Raw genomic sequence first — 22,900 nt, 5'->3', positions numbered from 1 at the left:
TTTGAAGTTTTCTAGCACACTACAAGTGTAATCTAAGTTTTAACAGTGAATTCAAGAGCACCATAAAACCTGAATTGTTACATAGGTGACCTGAAAGAAAATGTCATCTCTAACTTTTTTCGTTGTTATCATAGTTGTCAACAGGGGTGTGAGTTCGTCGTACTTTCCTTTTTTGGTTTTCGCTGCTAAGCGTCATACTGAGTTGGGTGGCTTGACACTATTTTTGTAATTTGGCCTTGTTGTTTGAGATACTTGATCTCATTGTCCTTCGCATCCCCTGTCGGTTGCTATTTGATCTGTTTCAGGTGCTTGATGTCCTTACGCAGCCTGGTGGCGGGATCAGGTTCTCCCCATTGGAAAAATACATGCCTGAGGTGTTCTAGGCTACTGTTGGTTTTGACCTTGACGACTTCTGCCTCCACGTACTTCAAGCATTTGTGGTTACAAGTGGGCTATTGTTGGCCGTAATTTACTCATTTGCTGGGTGTTAGCACAAGGGTTCTCTTTATTGGATTCGTGACCTTGGCTACAATTGAGACAGGAGCGATTGGCGTGTTCAAAGCGTCCGCAGTTGTAGCACCTCAATGGCGCTTGGTTGTAAGGGTGTATGTTGATAAATGGTAAATGCTTTCTGGGAGGTTGGAACTAGCGTTAGAGAGGACTACGAGCGACGACCGATTTGCTGATCTTATGCATTTGCGCCTTGGTCTCGCAGCTTCTTTAGTAGATCACTTGACGTTATAGATTGCTCCTTGTACTATAACAAGGATAGAGTGAGACATCATCTCAATCTTTTAACCAGCTCCTTAATGGGCAGTAAAGCATATGGAGTATAGTGGAGTGCTTCTTTGGTGGCCCTGACCGCCTTGGTAGAGTCTGCTTGAAGGGCATCTCGTATTGATCGTATGATCGTGTTCAAGAAATTCTGAGGAATTTAAACACCAGTTATGAAGTTGAAATCCAGTTTTTCCCAACATCGGTTTGAACTGATGATGCGCTTCGACGGCTTCTTGAAGTGTATCAGAGTCCGACAAAATATCGACATAGCATTCCTTTTTTATGATGTTCGCGGCAAGTTACTTGGAACGGAGCTAGTGAAGTTCTATAAGTGATTGTAGTCAACTCTAGAACATGATGTTCAGTCGGATTATCTCTCCACAAGATTCTCTGGAAACGGGTGTCCTTAAGCTGCTTGCAATTCTGTCGGTACATTTCGATATGTCGGTTGAGAAACTATATCGGTGCATCTCAGTGCGATGTCAAACAGCTCATTCTGCACAACTTGTCCGTCAACCAGTGTGTCGTTGAAGACTAAATTCGTCTCGGATGATTTCGCACTGACGTCAAACACTACTCTACATTTGGTGGTTGAGCTACCTGGTCAGAGCATTATGCGATGCGGCATGTAAAACGTTTTCTGGTTAGGCACGTTATCTCCTTTGTTCACTTCTACATTCCCGAATGAGATCGACATATTGAATTCACACGTAAAATCATTTCGTTGCTAAAGAACGACAGTTGTCTAGCTCGTCCAGATTTTCGTTGAGACGGAGTTGAACTTTAAATCAGCCGGTTGAATCTCGACAGTACGTAGATGCAAAATGTTCCTCACGTTCTTGTTCTTCGGCTGTAGTGGGTGTGGCGTTTGAACCTTCGCGCAAGCTTCCAAAATATGTGCATCGAATCCGGTGGATTGAATCGATGCCATTTGCGAATATTTCACAGGTTCGAGCTGCTGATTCAGTTGAATAGTTCCTGCAACTAACCATTCAAGTTGTGACACACGCAGCTCCGGGAGACCTTCGGTTAGAGTGAGGTGTCCTGGCTTCATTAGCTTGGAGAAAAATTCTACTCTGATCAGCATATCAATGCTCAATGCCATTGGTCCGGAAGAAGGTTGGATCGGCAAGCTGAATGCCTCGAGGAATGTCCCAGCCTGTGATGTTGATACTCTTCGATGGAATCGTACCGGTGATTCTGCCACAAGAAATCTGTGGCGCGCTGCAACAGGAAATCAGACTCACATCGATCATTCGCGCACGGTTGTTTTCAAATTGTTTATGCCAGCGATTGGAACACCACCTCTCTGCTTCGGTTGCGGAGAAGGTGGTTTCGGTTGTGTCAACGGCTGTTTCTGGGCGAAAATAGTCTTTGAGCTCGTGCCGAAATTATCAGCTTCGCATCTCCAAAAGTTGGCAATGTGACTTCAGAAATTGTTTGCTGTAATTGTAGCTCGCCAGGTTTGAGAGACTACTCCCAATGTTTTTCTGGCTGATTTATCCAATGTCACTGTCAGCCGGTAGACACGATCAGTTCACACATACCAGACATCTGGTTATGGTATTCTAAATTTTCCACGTGTTTTGTGGTCTCGTCTAAGTGATATCGCAGCTCGTTTTGATCAGGTATTGCATTTATCGTTCACATGAGTAAATGCGTCCGGATGCGATAATAAAAACTCCCATTTTTACACGAAAAGTTATCACGGTATCCTTTTTGCGCTCGTTGCCTTGCTGTCGCTATTCCGAAGCACAAAAAAGTATCGTATTTCTTTGTCGCTTTTCTTTTAATTTAAATGTATATTTTGACTTCCACGACATTTAAATATTATTATTCTCCATCGAGAAGGGAAATATCAAATAAATTTCATCCGAATTTTTTTTTCTCACGCTATTTGTGGAGAGGACGGAGAATTTCGCGACTCATCTTATCTCGGAAAAGTTGGACATCGGATAAGCTTTTTTTCTCGCGTGAGTGAGAGAGAATTACAATGCCTGGTGTTCCTGGGGAACCCCCTTGTTGGTAGAAAGCTCATTCGCTTGAAAATTGGCTGTGTCTCGAATTCGTTCTGGATGGTAATGAGCAATCGCCGCAGGAAAATATAATTTAATTCTTATATAGTCCTGAAAAGGACCCTATCGGCGATGCTCACACCTGGCTGGTTGGCGGTGTAATGAAGACTAGAGCGCTTATACTGCTAACGGTTTATTTTCTGAGGCTGGATGTGGAAATCAGACTGAACTTAAACTTGCTAGGGGTTCTCCTTTCATAGCGTTGGTGGCAATAAGTGGTACCAATTTTTTATTGGTAGGGTTACCTTTCGGTGATACCGAACACATGGTTTTGATATTCGAACGTCATTTTCTTCAAACCCAGAAGTCCACGGATATGTATTTGTACCATTTTTGTTTGCCATTTTTTGTTAACGACCTATTGAGTCAATTTGTCAACAGTTGTTACGGCATTTAATTAGCAAGGGACTGGAAGGTGAAGTATATTTTTCAATATTAAGAGCCATAGTACTCAAGGGAGAGCAAGGAGTTGAAGGGATATAGTTTAGAAAAGCGTGGAAGAATTATATATGCAAGCTTAGAGCTTACCGGCGACTTAACTTTTTGTCTTCTGCCGTAGGAGTCAAGATCTTTTGGCATTAGAAATGAGAATCACCTGAGTCTACGGCATGTCCGGACAAGCGTAAAGTTACTTGTTACTCTATGCCAGACTTCCCAAATGAACATCCAACACCATGTTCGCTCTAGTTCTGTGCTCATCTTAAACCCACAATTCGTGTGCAAACTCGAACGCGCTTATACGTACCAAAACACGTACATATGTTCGTCTGCACAACCGAACCCCATGTGCGTACGCGGTGTTCGTACACGCAGGTTCTTGACACTAGTTTTCTCTTTCTATCACTCATCATCACTATTGTTGACTCATTATGTTTTGTGCGTGCTTTTCTTGTGTACGCGTTTGTGTGTGCTTTTCTTGTACGCGTACACGGTGTTTAAACCTAAGTTTGCACATCGTTCGCTCGGGTTCGGTGTTCGAGACGAACCTGTACATAAAGGCAAAACAAGTTTAAGGTTGAACGCGTGTACGAAATTTTGTACACAGGTGCAAACTTATCGATGTTCATGGGAAGACTGCTTTATGCTGTGGGAACCGACAAAAAGTTAAGTCACGGTAAACTTCCACACTAAGCATTTGCGACGGTGAAACTCATTGAATGAGCCAGTTTTTTGTTTTTTTTTGGTTCCCTCACCTATTGCCTGCCTAAGTGTTTTTATTTTATCGACTATTGTGACTGCCTTAGCGTCTGTGATATATGGTCACATGTGTTGCTGATTCGCACGGTGTCGGCAGTTTTCACTGAAAGCTGCGACGATGGATCCCCATCACGGTAAATTCTATTTTTACCATTTTTTGTTAACGACCTATTGAGTCAATTTGTCTACAGTTGTTACGGCATTTAATTAGCAAGGGACTGGAAGGTGAACTCCTTGCTCTCCCTTAAGTACTATGGCTCTTAATATTGAAAAATATACTTCACCTTCCACGGATATGGGTTTCAATAATTACTTGCTTGTTCTCGTAGTTATCCGCCAATATCTGTTGTTCGTTGCTGAAGCCAGTAAACTCATCATCGGGTAATGGCGGTAAATATTCGGTTTGCACTTCATTTAATTGCTGTGCGGAATAACATTACTCACTTTCGCTGGTTGGATACTCTTCTTCCAATCGTTTGTCAATCTCAAACTATCGGAATGACACTCTAGAACCGTTAAAGTCGTCAAGTATACAAACATACTGTCCTTCGGTTAAAAACTAATGATCTAGCAAGGTATCTTAAGTGATTGTCGCAAAACTCCCATGCTTGAAATTATTTCTATATAAAAAATGTCAGCACAAGCGAATTCTACGGTTTCTCAACATCCACACTACCAGTACTAGCACATTTACCCCAAATAAGGTGGGATTGCTTTGCCACAGTAAACCAGTAAAAATGCAAAATCATGCTTTTCTCAAATATGAGTACACTTTTATGCGAGCGGGCCATTTGGCATAGTCTTTTGGCATAATGGACATTTGGCATAACGGTTATTTGGCATAATGGTCATTTGGCATAATTTGGAGAATTGATCACACTGAAGGTCATTTGGCATAATGGACATTTGGCATAACGGTCATTTGACATAATGTTCATTTGGTATAATTTTGGGAATCGATCACACTGAAGGTCATTTGGCATAACAGATATTTGGCATAACGGTCATTTGGCATAACGGACATTTAGCATAATGGACATTTGACGTAACGGACATTTGGCGTAGTTTTGCTAAGTGTGAGATCACTTAGCATAACATACGAATGTGTAGTTTATCAGCTGAATAACCCATAAGGTTAAAGCTGTATTAAGCAATAATAATAATAATAATGTGTTGTTATCTATTACCTAATATTGATAATTGCCTTCTTTTAAATATGAGCAGTTTTTTTGAGTTTCATTTTTGAAATTTTTGTGCTTGTTCATTCTTGCAATTATGGCTTCTTTGCTATGACATATCTTTATATCATGAGCTGTTCTATCGAATTATTTACTTTGTCATTTGTGGATTTCGTCATGTTTTTCAAACGATGATTTATTGAATGGACTTACATATATTCAACCGTCGGTTGTTACACTGCTCTAGCACTTGGGGTGAAGCCAGTGCTATGCGGCTTTGCCGCTGGACGAGGTGGCCGCCGACCCGCCGTCGGCAGCGGCGCACAGTGGGACCAATCCAAAAAAGATGGGACAAAACCTATTTGAGGCCTTAGATGTCATTTTAGAGCCAGCATTTCTTTGTAGGATATATTCAAAATATTATCTTGCAACTTTTTAAAAAGAAAATTTTTTGGTTGGACTAAAGTACCCGAGCAAAAAAAAATTTTCAAGAAATTTTTTTAGAGGGTCGATGTCTTCGACAAAGTTGTAGAACATTATGTTTTGAATAACTTCTTCTAAGATACCACAGACATCAGACCTCATTTTTGAGGCAAAATTGTTGTTTTTTTGTAAATATGACCAAAAATCAGTTTTTCGACTTTTTCATGCTAAAAACCTCGATTGATTTAATACTTTCTATAAACTTGCTGGTATCACTAAAATACAACTTTTTGTTGAAGGAACTAATAACGTAAAATCAATTTTTTGGCTTCTAAAACTATTTTTCATATAAATTTGCTGTATTTTCATCAAAGATTTTGGTTTTTTTTGTGCACTTTTGTGCAGCCAAGCTTTGGCTATTCCGGTACTATATTATTCCTAGAATACATTTAATATTACATGGAAACAGGATATAGTTGGACGCTTTGTTTGGGTTACCATTCATGTACGATGGTTTATAACAAAAAATGTGTTTATATTATTTTTAATTTATGTACATTATTAGCTATTCTCAAAATCTTATAATTCGCACGGACCTACCAGCATATAGTACATATTGAGATAATGAATTACGGTTACAATATGGAAAAGTGAAAAAATATAAATTTTGAAGTTAAACTGCCAAAGAACAACGATTGCGGCTAAAAAAATAAATCTACGGTATGTATATGGTATTTTCAACCAAATTGTTCCAAACACAATATTTGGCAACTTTGCTGAAGATCTGAACCATTTAAAAAAAATTTGATTTTTTTAGTCCGGGATTTCTACTTTAGTTTAACCAATAAGGTTAGTTCTACAAATTCATAAAAGTTGAACAATACCTATTTGAGGCTTTAGATATTATAGAACCTTGGGGTCTTTGAAAAAAAACATTCACTATATAATTCAAACATTTCTATTTTTTTAGATGGTTGAGGAGTTCAGCAAAGTTGTATAATGTTCAATTTCGAATATTTTTGTTGAAAGTATCTTACACATGCTGTCGATTTATTTTTTTAGGCCGAAATTGTTGTTCTTTGGTAGTTTAATTACAAAATTTGTATTTTTCTTAACTTTTACATGTTGTAACCGCAATTGATCAACTCAATATGTTCTACATGCTTGTAAGTGCGTGTAAAATATAAGATTCTGGGAATAGCTAATAATGTATACAAATTAAAAATAATATAAACACATTTTATGTTATAAACTGTCGTACATGAATGGTCACCCACGCAATGCGTCCAACTATATCCTGTTTCAATGTAATATTAAATGTATTCTAGGAATAATGGAGTATCGGAATAGACAAAGTTTGGCTGCACAAAAGTGCACAAAAAAACCAAAATCTTTGATGAAAATACAGCAAATTTATATGAAAAATAGTTTTAGAAGCCAAAAAAATGGTTTTACGTTATTAATTCCTTCAACAAAAAGTTGTATTTTAGTGATACCTGGAAGTTTGTGGAACATATTGAATTAAGCAATTGAGGTTTTTGGCATGGAAAAGTCGAAAAACTGATTTTTTAGTCATATTTATAAAAAACAACAATTTTGCCTCAAAAATGAGGTCTGATGTCTGTGGTATCTTAGAAGAAGTTATTCAAAACATAATGTTCTACAACTTTATCGAAGACATCGACCCTCTAAAATTTTTTTTGATTTTTTTTTTTGCACACAGTGGGACCAATCCCACCTTTTTTGGATTGGTCCCACTGTGCGGCGGCCCCTCGCAAGCAAATCTGGGATCCACTCGTTTGCCTGGATTACTCAAACATAGGGGCTATAAATTAGTTTAAGTCCGACGGAGCGACAGCAATGTCGGACAGCACGTAACTTGAAGCGATGTGGCGTAGCCACATTAGTCGTAAATTTTGTTTTATTAATTGGTAAAGAAGAATAATCTAATTAATTTTGGTTCAAGTTCAATTTTAGTACTATTGGTAAACCAACTCATTTAACCCTCCGGGACTCGCGCCAAATTTTGTAACACGAGCACTCGCGCGTTGTACTTTGTACAACACAGATAGTCTTTAGAATACTTCGTGATCCGTATCATTTGGAGCGCTACACATACTTCTGCAAAGTTGGGCAGTAGATAATGGCCTTTCGGATGGGCGAATTAACATAATAGAATTTTACCGCCAGGCGACGCTAGTGAGCATTAATTTTTTTCGATCTACTGTATCTAAAGTGTCTGATTTTTCAGCAGATATCTGTCTTCGGCAATGTTGTTCTGGTGATCAAAGCCTGCGAGGTGGTATGCAAAATAGTTAGATATTCTGCTACTACGTGGCGCTAGTGGCCATATCATTTTTGGTCTACTGTATCTCGAATTCCTGATTTGTTAGCGGGACGGTATCTTCGTTATAGTTGCACAAGAGATAAATCCCTACGAAGCAAAACACTGAATAGTTTGGGATTCTGCCACTAGGTAGCGCTAGTGAGCATGCATATTCATAATTTCTGAATCTCAAGATTGCGACTATTTAGAAGAATGATAGTAAAATTGAAGAACAATTGTGCTTGTTTAGCATTTTTCTGGACTTAGGAAGGTTGTGCCATTATTTCTGTGCATGTTATAAGCAGCCCCTTTTACAGATTACCATCGTGAGTTGGTGTTACAGAAATGCTACACATGAGTTTTACGACTTCGAAATCTTAATTTCTTTGCGTACAAATTCCAAAATTATGAATGAATAAATTAGTTTAGTTGAGTTAGAGGAACGTCATCTGACAATTTAGTAAATTTATTTTCGGAATATCATCGATTTATTCTTTCCCTTGGTGATATTCATCATTTTTGGTTTTAGTTCGAAGAAAAAATAGAACAACGACCTTCCAAAGAGACAGGAAACTGAGATACAGTGGGTCGAAAAAATTACATGCTCAAGTTCACTAGCACCTCCTAGTGGAAGAATCCCATATTATTCGATGTACCACCTCTAAGGTTTTAATCTCGTGAGCAACTTTGCCGAATGCACTTACTCGCTAAAAAATCAGGAAATTGAGATACATTAGGTTGAACAACTGACAAGCTCACTAGCGCCGCCTAACGGTAGTTTTCTGAAGCAGCCGTTATACCACCTTATAGGTTTTGATCTGCTTAGCAACTTCGTTGAAGATACTGACTTTCTAAAAAAAATCTAGATCTTGAGATATAGTAAGCTGAAAAAATAACATGCTCACTGGCGTCACCTAGCGGCAGAATTTGACATCAAACTATTTTGTCTTCCACTGACTAGCTCTTGATCTTCTGAACAAGTTTGCCGAAGGAAATAACCCTCTACATGATCGAGATCACGAGATATATTGAACAGAATATTGTTTTTTGTTCGAACTTCCCACATCGCGCGTTCTATTAGTCTGGTTTCGTCAAACAATTTTGCTTCTATTGTTGCACTTGAGGTATATGAGTGCACAAAAATTACTGTATCTTGTCTAAAACAAGATTTCTGAGGAATACATAGTGGTTTTGCGTTGATAAATGTCTTTGCAACTAAATGATAACGAAAATTCCCAAAGTGTTGTACAAGGTACAACAGCGCGAGTGCTCGAGGATTAAAGTCATTTGAATATTTAGGTAGTTGCCGTTACGCTCAAACATGTGATCAACATGTCAGCTGCTTACAACTGCATAACTAACTTTCCCTCGAACGATGAACGTTATTGTCAACATACAATCAAAATACATAATACATACAAGGAAGGATATACTCAAAGAACATCCTGGTAATCAATAACTTTATCACTACATATACCTATGCTAAACGACCGTTATGCTAAATTACTGTTTTCCTTAATATAAAAATATTTGTACGGAAACGCCCTTCAGCAGCAGCACGGCTTAAAATTATGCCGAATTACCTGCCTTCTCGAACAGTTTTATATTAAGTGTTTCCAAACGACCTCCAGTGTGATCACTTCTCAAAATTATGCCAAATGTCCGATATGCCAAATGTCCGTTATGCCAAATGACCGTTATGCCAAATATCCATTATGCCAAATGACCTGCAGTGTGATCGATTCTCAAAATTATGCCAAATGACCGTTATGCCAAATGGCATTCAGTGTAATAAATTCTCAAAATTATGCCAAATGACCATTACGCAAAATGTCCGTTATACCAAATGTCCGTTATGCCAAATGACCTTATGCCAATTGAGCCAGGCTCCATTTTTATAACTTTTTAAATAATATTGGTATACAACATTTAGACACTGTGTTGAGAAACACTGTGTTCCTTTAAAGAAACACAAAAAATCGCGAAAGCTCAATTCACATAAACCAGCATTACTGAGCATTCCCTGCTACCACCGTGCAGTTTCCGTGACCGGCCGATCCAATTCCGCTCAAATCGTTCTCCCTTCCAACCTTCTCTCCACACAGCAATTTGCGAAAAGTGCGGCGCCATCGGTGTGAAGCACTCGTTCTACACCAAGCAGCGCCGGTTCTGTAGCATGACCTGCGCCCGTTCCTTCGACGCGCTACGTTTGTACAACAGTACCAACAACAATAACAACAACAATAGCAACAGCAACCCCGGCAGCATCATCGGCAACCCATCGGCAGGTCTGATCAGCGCCAAGTCCATAGTCACATTGGAAGATAGCAGCAGTATCTCATCGCTGGCGGCTCCTTCGGCCCTGCCCCCGGAGCAGCTGATAGACGATTCAGCTGACGAGTCGGAATCAGCCAATACGGCACAAGCGGTCGGAGCGGAAATTGATAGCAAACATCTTCTGCACCAGCAGCAATTACAACTACAGCAACAGCTGGCCTTACAGCAACAGGTGCAGCAACTTCAACAACAGCAACAACAACAACAACAGCAACAGCAGCAGCAAGTACAAAATATCAGCTATAGATTCAAAATGTCTCAGATTGGGTATGTATTTGAGTTCCGATGTAGAGTCCGATTATATCCCCATTCTCCTTATTTTTCTCACCAGAAGCGACAATAGCAACCACGGTGTAAATAGCGACAAAACAATCAGTCACGAGATCGTTCCTCAGGATGAAATCCCGCAGCTCCCCAGGGGAGCCCGGTTGCCTTCACCCTGTCCGCAGGACGAACGTATCATAAGCATCCGAAGAAAGCCTTCGGAATTTATCAACTCCTTCGATTGGACACCGTCTCTGGCGGATCCTACATTTTTCGCCGCTCCGGTTACCTGCTTCCGGCACGCCCCGGGCTACGAAATGTGGCCTAACGTGGTGATTGGCATGAAAGTCGAAGTGGAAAACACCGACTGTGACATCCAGCAGGCATTGATTGGGGGGACGCCGCATTCGTTCTGGGTGGCTACTGTGCTAAGGATCTGCGGCTATAAAGCTCTCCTGCGTTACGAGGGTTTCGATACGGACTCGTCGAAAGATTTTTGGGTCAATCTCTGCTCTTCCGAGGTCCATCCGGTAGGGTGGTGTGCCACCCGGGGCAAACCTCTGATCCCACCGAAAAGCATAGCCAAACCGTACAAAGATTGGAAGGAATTTCTGGTGAAGCGGTTGTCCAATGCGAGAACGCTTCCCTCGACTTTCTACAACAAAATCAGCGAAAGCTTCAAATCCCGCTTTCGAGTGGCACTCAACCTGGAAGTGGTAGACAAGAATCGCATCAGTCAGGTCAAAGTGGCTTCGATCAACAAAATCGTGGGGAAGCGGCTCTACGTAAGATACTACGATAGTCCTCCGGACGATAATGGCTTCTGGTGTCATGAAGATTCTCCACTAATTCATCCCGTCGGTTGGGCAACGACGGTTGGCCACAATTTAGCCGCACCCGAAGAGTACATGGATCGCATGAATGGTAAGTTCAATTGTCCACTCTTGATCGCTACAAGTTAAATGATTTCCTGTATTTTAACAGCTGCCCGAGACCAGATCCTTGAGCCGAACGAAGACGACGCTACGATGGATCTGTTCAAGACCAATTTTCACTTTGAGGAGTACTATCTGGACGGCAAACAGACCGGTTTCGAAGAAGGCATGAAGTTGGAAGCCGTCGATCCGCTCAACCTGTCCTCGATCTGTGTGGCAACGGTGATGTCGGTGTTGAAATTTGGCTATATCATGATCCGCATCGATTCGTACGATCCGGATGTCAGTGGGGCGGACTGGTTCTGCTATCATGAGAAATCACCGTGCATTTTCCCCGTCGGGTTTTGCTCGTCCAATCAAATCACGCTGACTCCACCGAAGGGTTACGATTTGACTAGCTTCACCTGGGACCAGTACCTGGTAGATACCAACAGCAAGCCGGCAACGGAGGATTTGTTCCATCGGGATTTGCTTCGGCAGAAGTTTAAGGTAGGTGATAGCGACTTACCAATCATTGACCACGTCTAAAATCCATCGAACAATCTTTTACCCCCTCTAGGTTGGTATGAAGCTAGAATCAGCCGATTTGATGGACCCAAGACTGATTTGCGTGGCGACCATTTCGCGGGTTGTCGGTCGCCTGTTGAAGGTCCATTTTGACGGTTGGGATGACGAGTACGATCAGTGGCTAGACAGCGAAAGCCCGGACATTTACCCGATCGGCTGGTGTGTGCTCGTCGGTCACAAACTCGAAGGGCCTCGTGTGCTGCCCAAAATTCCGCCGGTGCAGAAAATCTCCCCCAAAATAACCAAAAAGGGAAAACGAAAGAAAAAGATTATGAAGTTCGATCTAAATACGGCAGAATGTAAGTGTACTTCCTTATCCTAGTGCCCGATCAGTTCATCATTGTTTTCTATACTTGTTTCAATTTCAGTGCACCCCGTTGCCACGACGCGTACCGCCACGATCAAGAAAGAGCAGGAGCATTTCGACCAACAAAGAATGATGGTCAGCTCCAACCCGAATAGTATCCCCTACTCGATTGCCGAATTACGAAGTGGCATGGATCAAATTCAGTACAGCACTGGACACAGTACGGTGGTCTCACTGGAATCTCGTAGTGCGAGCGGTAGCGGTACATCCTCTTCGCTTTTATCGATCAAGCACGAACCTCCACACGATCCGCTGCTGGGGCCAATCTTCGATCATTCACCGGGAAGCATCGACAGCGGTGACGAAGACATGGGTGATCTCAAAACCGAGGATGAAGATGGCGAATCGAACAGTGCCACCGGTAATCCATCGTCAGCTCCCTCGGAAATCACCGACATCGAGATGGAGAAATTCATTCCAAGGCTTATTAACGACAACGGAAGCAGTTCGCCTGATCCTTCCGGTGGCCAGATAAATCCGGACAGTTGGGATGTGAAGGATGTCGCCCTGTTTCTGACTGCGAACGATTGTTCGATGCATTGCGAAGCGTTCGTGGCTGGCGGTGTGGATGGCAAACGGCTTCTGCAGCTTAGTAAGGACGAAATTATTACCCTGCTGAACATGAAAGTTGGGCCGTCGTTGAAAATCTTTGATCTCATCCAGCAACTCAAGTGCAAAATCGATCCGAGCAAATCGCGACTACTCAAGTCGAGCCAGGGGAAGAAATATCTGTAGCGAGGGATGGTGGTGGAGTGCCGGAGCGACCGGAAGGGACAAACCCGAAGAGTATTAACTTATTTCTCTGTTCTTCATTTGCGCCACCTGCTTGGGTTTATTTAGATACTTTCGTTTTTTTACAAATAGTAGTTTTTCGTGTAGCAAAGTTTATAGGTTCTTTTTTTAAAAAAAAAACAAGTACTCTTTCTGTTGTGATTCAAGCGAAACAGTTTTTTTTATCCAATTATGTCGGACAATTCTAAAGCTTTGTGTCGTAGGTGAAGTCAGCGCCGGTATGCATATTGTTTCACGAATAAACATTTCCAGTGATAGTGGCGGGAAGTGGAAAAAAGCAATTACCAAAAACAAAAGTAACACAACACAAGATACACACAGTACACGAGAGAGCCACAGACAGAAACACAAAACAAGAAACACCATAGACAGGGTGGGATTGAGTGGAAAAATACCTGTGCGTCCGGTGTTGGAGTTGCGTGCAGCGAATTCTTGCTCGAATTGCAAAGTAGTGTCTAAACGAAAACAAAGCAAAACAATACAAACGTATAGAAAGTATACATGCAGTTGTATAAAGGTAAAAACCTAACATGCTAATGGTAGTGTAATGTTTCAGAATTTATTGGAGTATCTTTTTTATGAGGAAAGAGAAAACAAAAAGTATATTTAGAGTAGAGAAAATGGAGAAAATATAAGCAGAAAGGCAGTAACTTTTCTTGAATATCTGTAGTGTTAGAGCTTCTGTTATCCGAACCCATGTGTTTTAATTGCAAGCCTGATGGACTTCTACATCTTTGGTGGGATTTTACATTGTCTCAGTGAAATTAACAAAATTTTGTTCTGTAGATATGGTCTGGGGTGAAAATATGGTTTACCAGATTTTCTCCTTAGGTCAAAATATAGAATATTGCATACGTTATTGGCTTGTTACTAACTTAATAAGCCGAATTGTGTTTTGATTTTCCCATTCTCACAGGCAAATTGGAACATTTTTTTTACGAAGCATCACGCTTGATTAGTGGTTTACTACGGGACACAAATCAGTCTCATTGTCGACGAAAAGCGGTACTGCGTATTCTTTATTTTACAGGACATTTTTCAACAAGATTATACAAAGTCAGTTGATTTTTTGTATTTATTTGTTGTATCGTCACTAACGCCCGGGCCCCGTGGTGGTGGAGGAACGCTATGTGGGAAGCTGTGAGCTGCAAGCTGTTCTGTTTAGCGACACGTTGCGAGCTGTCGCGGTAATATTTCACGGTGGACTTTCGTTTAAGCAGCAGACACGGACTGACGACGCACTTCTCTTGGAATGTGGCTAATGTCGGATGCACAACGGAGCAGAAAAAACTGTACTTGATCGTTCGATACTTATAATTCAACTGAAGGTTTTACAAATTCATCGTAGTTGTGTGTGTGTATATTCAGGAGCGTAAGGTATGTATGAAAGCTGGGATGGGGCTTAGAGTGTACAGGGTGTTACAATAGGGCAGTAATTTATTTTCAATTTAATTTAACGTGCATGTTCAAACTCCAAACAGTCGCGATAGCAACTAGTTGTGATTTGCGACCCGAACCAGTAGCGGGGGCTGACTGCGGGTGTGGTAGGACGAGGTAGTGGGCCCTACAGTTCTAGGCCTAAATACCACATGCCCTAAAGCAGCCCTGACAAGGCGAGCCAGCGCCGCCTTTAAATAAGCGCTTAGCCCAAATCTCTCTCCTCCCGTGATCCTTCAGCGTTACTGCAAGGTTGGCGCATGCCTAGCTAGCCGCCCATGCAAATAACATGCTCAGGAAGTTCAACAAGAAATTTCGGATGAACAAAATTGGCACCGACGTACGCAACGGAAACGGACAAGAGACTGGAAACTTGGGACATGGAACTGCAGGTCGCTTAACTTTATTGGGAGCACTCGCATACTTGCCGATACAGTGAAAGACCGCAAGTTCGGCATTGTGGCGCTGCAGGAGGTGTGTAAGGTCTACGGTGTGGGTCTTTCGCGGGAACCACACCATCTACCAGAGCTGCGGAAATACACACGAGCTGGGGAACAGCTTTTATGGTGGTGGGGGAGATGCAAAAGCGTGTGATCGGATGGTGGCCGACAGAATGTGCAGGTTGAGGATCAAGGGCCGGTTCTTCAACATCAGCATAATTAACGTGCATAGTCCCCACCTCGGAAGTAGCGATGACGACAAGGACGAATTCTACGCGCAGCTGGAGTGTGAATACGATCGCTGCCCAAGACATGATGTCAAGATCGTCATCGGCCCCGAGCACTCCGACGCAGTCGTGCTACCAGCCAGCGACCAGCTTAGTCGTCCCGGCCCTGCGTTCGGAGGTCGTGAGGAGGTCTTCCCAACTCCCTTCTCAGGCGAGTATTTTGCTTTAAATGACGATCCGCTTCCTGAAAACCTTCTGGTTTCCAGCTTGCCATCGGGTACATCACGTCCTTGCAATTTGTCGGGACGCTTGGCACGTGACGACGATGGTTTGCGATTGTATTACCAAAACGTCAGAGGGCTAAGCACGAAAATCGAGGACTTGTACTTGGCTGCTCTTGACGGCGACAATGATATCTTTGTTCTAACGGAAACTTGGCTTGATGATCGTATTACATCGATGCAGCTCTTCGGGGATTCTTACGTGGTTTATCGTGCGGATCGAGGTGCTCGTAACAGTATCCATGGTCGCGGCGGGGGAGTTTTAATTGCTGTTTCTTGCCTCCTGTGAGTTTGGTGTGGATAGTTCATCAAGCATTGAAGCAGTTTGGACGAAGATTACTACGCAAAAGAAGAACTACTTTATTGGAGCTGTTGATCTCTATAATCGGTTACTCCTTGACTGTGTTGAAAAATCTGTACCAAATTATCAACCTCCCAGGAAGCCTCCCTGGTCGAACGCAATGCTTCGGAATCTGAAACGCATCCGTGCCAAAGCTCTACGTGCGTACACAAATCGACGATGCCCTATTCTCAAGCGCTTTTTCGCAATATCCAGTAATGAGTACCGCTGTTATAATAAATTGCTGTACAAAGGATATGTGAACCGCATCCAACAAAACTTACGACGAAATCCGAAGGGCTTCTGGACTTTTGTTAATACGAAGAGGAAGGAAACGGGTCTTCCGTCTAGGATGGTCTACAATGGCGAAGTAGCGACTACGACGGTGACAAAGTGCTCCCTATTTTCCAGTTACTTTTCGAGTGTCTTCACGACTGATGCGCTAACTGCCATCGAGCTCGACAACGCGTCCCGTGATGTTCCCGTTGGTGCGGTGGATATGGATGTATTCACCATTTCAGAACAATCGGTTCACTCTGCAATACAAAAAACGAAATCGTCGTATGCTCCAGGATTAAGTGCTATGCCTTCAGCTGTTCTGAAAAAATGTTCGGATATTTTAGCGATTCCACTGACGCACCTTTTCAATGTATCACTTCAGCAGCAAAAATTTCCCGATGATTGGAAGTGTTCAGTCATGTTTCCGGTACACAAGAAAGGTGACAAAAGCAACATCGAGAACTACCGGGGAATCACTTCGCTGAGAGTCGAGTCAAAAATTTTCGAATCGCTTATCAACGAGGTGCTGTTCTCTGCTAGTAAACATTACATAAGCACTTGTCAGCACGGATTCTTTCCCGGTCGATCGGTGGAAACGAACCTGGTCTCCTTCACATCCTTTTGTACGGAACAATTGTCCAAACAACTGCAGGTGGACACGATCTACACAGATCTTAAGGCTGCTTTCGACACTGTTAACCATGAGATACTGCTAACGAAGCTTGATAAACTTGGATGCACTGCCCGATTCTGCCGTTGGCTTCGATCATACCTTGTTCGCCGTAAAGTCGTTGTTCAAATTGGTGACAATGAATCTGAGTCCTTTTCCAACCATTCCGGAGTTCCTCAAGGTAGTACGCTTGGTCCGCTACTGTTTTCACTGTTCGTGAATGATGTTGTTTTCGTCTTAATGGTGGAGGGAAACTGTTCTTCGCCGACGACTTGAAAATATTTCTAATTATAAGGAAAGAAGCCGATTGCCGTGAGCTACAGTACCTCGTTGATACCTTTTATAGTTGGTGTAAAAGAAACATGATGGTTCTTAGTGTTGCTAAATGCTTTGTTATCAGCTTTCATCGAACGAGGAACATTTTTACTATCAACTACAACATTGCTGGTACTCAACTGCAACGCGGTGATCATGTAAAATATTTGGGCGTCATCCTTGATGAAAGGCTAACGTACACCCATCACTTCTCAACGATCATTGACAAAGCTAACCGTCTATTAGGTTTTATGTTCAAAATATCCAACGAATTCCGGGACCCTTTGTGCTTCAAAGCGTTGCATTGTTCACTGGTGCGCTCACAGTTGGAATTTGCAAACGTCGTCTGGTGCCCCTACCATGCAATTTGGAGCCAAAGAATTGAAGCTGTCCAGCGTAGATTCATAAGATATGCGTTACGTCAATTGCCTTGGAATGATCCGCTGAACTTGCCACCATACGAAGACCGTTGTCGATTACTAGGACTGCACACTTTAGAAGATCGTAGATACGCGTCGCAAGCTACCTTCGTATCTAAGCTTCTTCTCGCCGAATATGATGTTCCCGATCTCCTATCACAAATTAACCTCTACGCACCAACCCGTGCCCTTCGTCCTCGAACACTGCTGCAGACTGAAATGCGCAACACTGACTACGCTGCCAACAGCCCGATACTAGCAATGGTCCGTCGCTTCAACGATTTTACCGACAACTTCGACTTCGTCATTAGTTCTGCACAGTTTAGAAATCATTTGTTATCACCTTAGGTTAATTATTTTTAATTTAGTTCATTAAGACTCATTGTCAGATGGACGTAAATTGTTAAATACAAATACAAATACAAATGCTCAGGTTGGCCAAGAGGTGGAATACAGACCGGTAATTGGAAGGTTCAGCGCCACCAGCAGACGAACGAGAACGGCCTAAGACTAATCGATTTCACCACCTCCAAGAACATGGCCATAAGGGGCACGTTCTTCCAGCACCGTCTCCTGCACCGATATCACCTGGAGATCACCGCAACAAACAGAGACGCAAATTGATCATGTTCTGATTGATGGACGGCACTTCTCGGACATTATCGACGTAAGGACCTATCGGGGCGCTAACATCAACTCGGACCACTATCTGGTGTCGGTTAAACTGCGTCCAAAACTATCCGTAGTGAACAGTGTAAGATGCCGGCGCCCGCCGCGGTATAACCTGGACCAACTGAGGGAAACCGACGTACGCGCAGCATCTTGAAGCAGTGCTGCCAGCAGATCCAGGAAGCTTCACCACCGCACGAAATGCGCCATGTACAACACGCTGATTAGACCGGTGGTTCTCTACGGGCACGAAACGTGGATAATGCTCGAGGAGGATCTGCAAGCACTCGAAGTCTTCGAAAGAAGGGTGCTGAGAACAATCTTCGGTGGTGTGCAGGAGGATGGCGTGTAGAGGAGAAGGATGAACCACGAACTTGCGCGACTTTATGGTGAGCCAAGTATCCGGAAAGTAGCTCAAGCTGGAAGGGTACGGTGGGCGGGCCATGTTGTGAGGATGCCGGACAACAATCGCACCAAGTTGGTTTCACCTCCAACCCGGCAGGTACCATACAGAGAGGAGCGCAGTGTTCCCGGTGGCTGGACCAAGTGGTGCAGAACCTGGCGAGTATCGGGCACCTGAGAAGTTGGAGACAAGCACCAACTGACCGAGTGACGTGGCGGAATATTGTGGAACAGATTAAATCATGTTAATATGATGTACAATCAGGAAATATAATATATATCGCCACTAACGGATCACATATTCGAACGAATGTGGTGCGATCGAAGCAAACTCCCGTTTAGTTTTGCTGTCGTTATTGAGAATGCAAATAAAATTCGTTCGAAAAACCGATCCGTCGTAATGCAGAATACGACTGAAAAACTCTCCTGTGACTATCGATCAGGTCGCCAGACCGTTGCTACCGGACTTTAGTGTAGTTTTAACACTGTGGCGATGGTATTTGACTCCCACTTGACAAGGAACCCGATAAAAGCTAAAATAGTGTCCATCCCTAAATGCAAATCACCCACCGGTCATCGTTGATCACTCGGGCTTTTATACCATGGCGAACTTCGATAAGCACACCACCACCTGATGTCTTATGGCTGTTGAAGGCGTTGCGTTCACAGGGGTAAACATCGAATGTTGAATCAAACACCTGGCCGGACAGAGTACGGTTGTCGAGCCACTTCTTGGTCAAGGCGATGACGTAATAACAGCAGCCCGTGGTCGCGAACTAATAGCTGTCCTTTGATGAATTTAAGCCACCAACATTCTGGCAGTAAACCTAGATGTTGTTGGAGGACGGATCAGGTTCAGTAGAGAGAGAAACCCTGTGGCCGTGTGGAGTGCGTTGGAAGGTCATTAGCGCTTGAAGTGTTCGGATCAGATGTCTACTTGCCATTTGTGGCGGGTTGGAAGACCCTTTCATCCATTCCATACACAGAATCGGGACGCCTGATGATCACTGGCTGCAATTGCTCGACTGTGGCGAGGGAGATCGAGGGCTTCCATAATGCCAACCGCGTATGAGTTGAACCCCGATGGCGCGATGCGGACAGCAGGAACAGAATGATATAACTTACGGCCGGCGAGAGTCAGACGATGAGCTAGAAGCGTGAAACGGTTCAACTGTTCTACAGTTTCAATTTGTATAATAGTTGCTGAGAATGGCGGTCTGGAAGATCCTTTGCTTTTAAGGCTAGAATATAGTTCTATAAGTTCTGTTCTCATTCAAGCTGTCGTAGAAAATAAGTATACTTCAAAAGAACTAAATTAAAGAAAATACTACTTTTAAAGTTCACGTTCACTCTGCCTCAATAAAAAATTGCGTGCTATTCTGGCGCTCGTGTGGCATTGCTAGGTTAACAGACACGATTGAGCTCCACTACATTCACTATAGTGGTGTAGGATGGGGTGCCGGTTCCAACAGTCCCCTCCACGTAAAGATGGGTATCAGCCTCATGTTTATCGGTATGGTTCATCTCGAGGATCGCCAACTTGGACACAGGCCTCCGAAATACTCCAGTAGATGTCTGCACTACGCCCTACGTGTCTTATTCTGCCATCTCTACCTGGGTGGACCTCCAATACCTCACCTCGAATCCATCCATTTCCCTTTGTATCATCGATTACCACGAGCAAATCTCTCTTTTGCACAGCCCTTGAATCGCCAAACAACTTGGTTCTTCTAATTAACGTGAGTGAATATTCACGAATCCAACCGCGCCAAAAGTGGTCAAGATTATACTGGATCAAGTGCCATGTGCCCCGAACTGCTTTAGTGGCATCTGCTAGGTTAACAGTAGGCTAAGTTATGCTAGTGGAAGAAACCAGCAGAAAATGGTTCGGGGTGATCGCTTCCTGTTCTGCCGAATTTAGAGATAAATAGGGTAAATAGGTGTGTTAACAATCGCCTCTGCCTCCACGACAGCGGTGTGTAATGCGTCATCGTCCAGTTTACGATCCTGTGGAAGGTTAGTCATTGCCATCCTAATAGACCGAACTAATCGCTCCCAGGAGCATCCCATATTCGGGGTGTATGGCTGTATGCACACCCATTTTGTAAGAGCGTTAGTAAAGGACTGCGTTCTCATAGATGCTCGCGATTTGCTGCTTTAAAATGCGTTCAACCCCGAAAAAAATTCGTACATTGTCGGAGTAAATCCCATTTGGGGCACCCCGTCGAACGATGAATCTTCGAATGGAATGAATGCAGCAGTGCGTGGACAAGTCGAAGGCAACCTCTACGTTTACTGCGCGAACTGTGAGACGAGACACGTAAAAAACGCAATCCATCTTTTTGCTCTTGATCGACCAACCAGGATGCCAGCAACCCAAGTGGGTCAAACAGGGCCGTGATGCATTTCAGGATCTGTCGTTTCGGTGTTCTGGCCTCCACATCGATGAGTTTAGCGATTTCTGTAGGAAACGTCGTTAAGAACCGCAATTCGTCTACATCTGACTGCCAAATCATTCCCAACACAAGCTCTGTACTGGCATTTCCAGTCGATGTCAACTCCTTCACACCTTTCACTTTTGCTCCGCCCAGATGCTCCAATACAGCTTCACTATTTGATGCCAAATTTCGAATCTCAAATCCGCCTTTGGAATGCACCACCTTCACGCCCTCAGCAATTCTTTTCGCATCTTCGACCGTCTCATAGCTACCAAGGTGACACTTTACTATGTCGCTCGCTGCCTCGGGATACTGTGACACAAACTCCTTTGCATTTAAATTTTTTAACAAATTGCACGAATGGTGGCGAGCAAGTAGTGTGAAATATTGCCATCCATCGCGAAAATTTGTGGAGATTGGTCAGGATCATCACGCCATAAAAACACGGGGAATAGCGGTCGATTTGAATGATACCAATTTGATGGTACATTTCCTTGATGACACCAGAAACAGCAACTGGATATTGACGGAAGCGGAACAAGACGGGAGGCAATGGTGTTAACAAATCTGGTCCTGGTAGAAGAAGGCTATTCAATGAGATACCGGCCACTTGGGCCGCAGCATCCCACACGAGGCGCACTTTTCCCGGTTTGTTGGGGTTCATCACGGTGCTGATGGTCGGATACCACACGCGTTTAGCATCGACCGTGAGTTGTTCTTCGTTCGCAAGTTGATGAGCATATCCCTTCTCTTGATACTCGCGGATCTGACGACGAAGATTATCCCTCAAAACTGCGTCCTTCTGCATTCGTCGCTCCAGACATTTTAGCCGTTGCACTGCCACAGGAAAGCTATCCGGTAGGTTTATTCCGTCGTATCGCCAAATTAAGCCGGCTTGGAATCGGTTTCCAATCCTAGTTGTCGTGCCTTCAAGAAGTCTTTGAGCTCGTTTGTCTTCAGACATCCCGTGGTTCACTCGGTGCTGCTCCCATGGAATCCGCATTGAAGTACTCTCTCATCGTTGTCTCGAGATTTTCTTTTTGTTGCATTCGCAAATATGAAGACTGACGTGTTTAGGTCCGTGTTGGGAATCGAGACTTCCAGAAACACACCAACTCAAACGTGTTTTAGTCGCTATCGGTCCATGGTCAATTTCACTCATTCCTAACGGAACCGCGAACCGTAGGTTGCGAAATCCTAACAAAAGATTCATAGCTTTCTTCAGCAAGACTCACCAGGTGACGGAAGTTACTTTGCAATTGCTCAAAACGTAAAGTCTGACGGGGAAGGTTTAGAGCTTCAACAGTTCTGATATTCGAAAGATGATAACGATTCTGCTGACCTATTCCAGAAACATACAATGAAACTACTTGCGATTTTGATTCCAACCGAGACATATTTGCGGTCCAAGTCAGACAAATAGGGGATATTTATCCTGGCACTTGCTCGGCAAGGTCGTGTTCGATGAGAGTTCCATGAGAGCCTTCATCAAGAAACGCAAACACTTTAATAGATTTGGTAGTTCCGTGAAGAACAACGGGAATGATCCGAAAGAATACCGACTGGCTACAATGGTGATGAGAATGGTTTTTGATGGATGTGGTAGCGCACCGATTATTGCTGGTATTTCTCTGACGAGAAAGTGACGTATGCAACATTGGATGGTGACGAAATTCACATCCCTTGGCTCCGCACCGGCTAGTGTTCCTACAGGTTCGACGGCCATGGAAGTTCACACAAGTTGC

General features: G+C 43.3%; 1 protein-coding gene across 1 annotated transcript in view; it reads left to right on the top strand.

Annotated features, from left to right (window-relative positions):
• The window catches only part of LOC131679028 (polycomb protein Sfmbt), a 44,912-nt gene extending 31,013 nt beyond the window's left edge, over positions 1-13,899 (top strand). The window contains exons 4-8 of the mRNA XM_058959549.1: positions 10,082-10,580; positions 10,645-11,501; positions 11,562-12,001; positions 12,072-12,378; positions 12,448-13,899. Coding sequence (XP_058815532.1) covers positions 10,082-10,580; positions 10,645-11,501; positions 11,562-12,001; positions 12,072-12,378; positions 12,448-13,181 — 2,837 coding nt within the window. The 3' untranslated portion in view covers positions 13,182-13,899. The remainder of the gene's footprint in view (positions 1-10,081; positions 10,581-10,644; positions 11,502-11,561; positions 12,002-12,071; positions 12,379-12,447) is intronic.
• Positions 13,900-22,900: the final 9,001 nt, after the last annotated feature.

This window comes from Topomyia yanbarensis, chromosome 2 (genome assembly GCF_030247195.1).
Source record: "Topomyia yanbarensis strain Yona2022 chromosome 2, ASM3024719v1, whole genome shotgun sequence".
NCBI lineage: Eukaryota > Metazoa > Arthropoda > Insecta > Diptera > Culicidae > Topomyia > Topomyia yanbarensis.
This window is presented reverse-complemented; position numbering and strand designations above follow the sequence as displayed.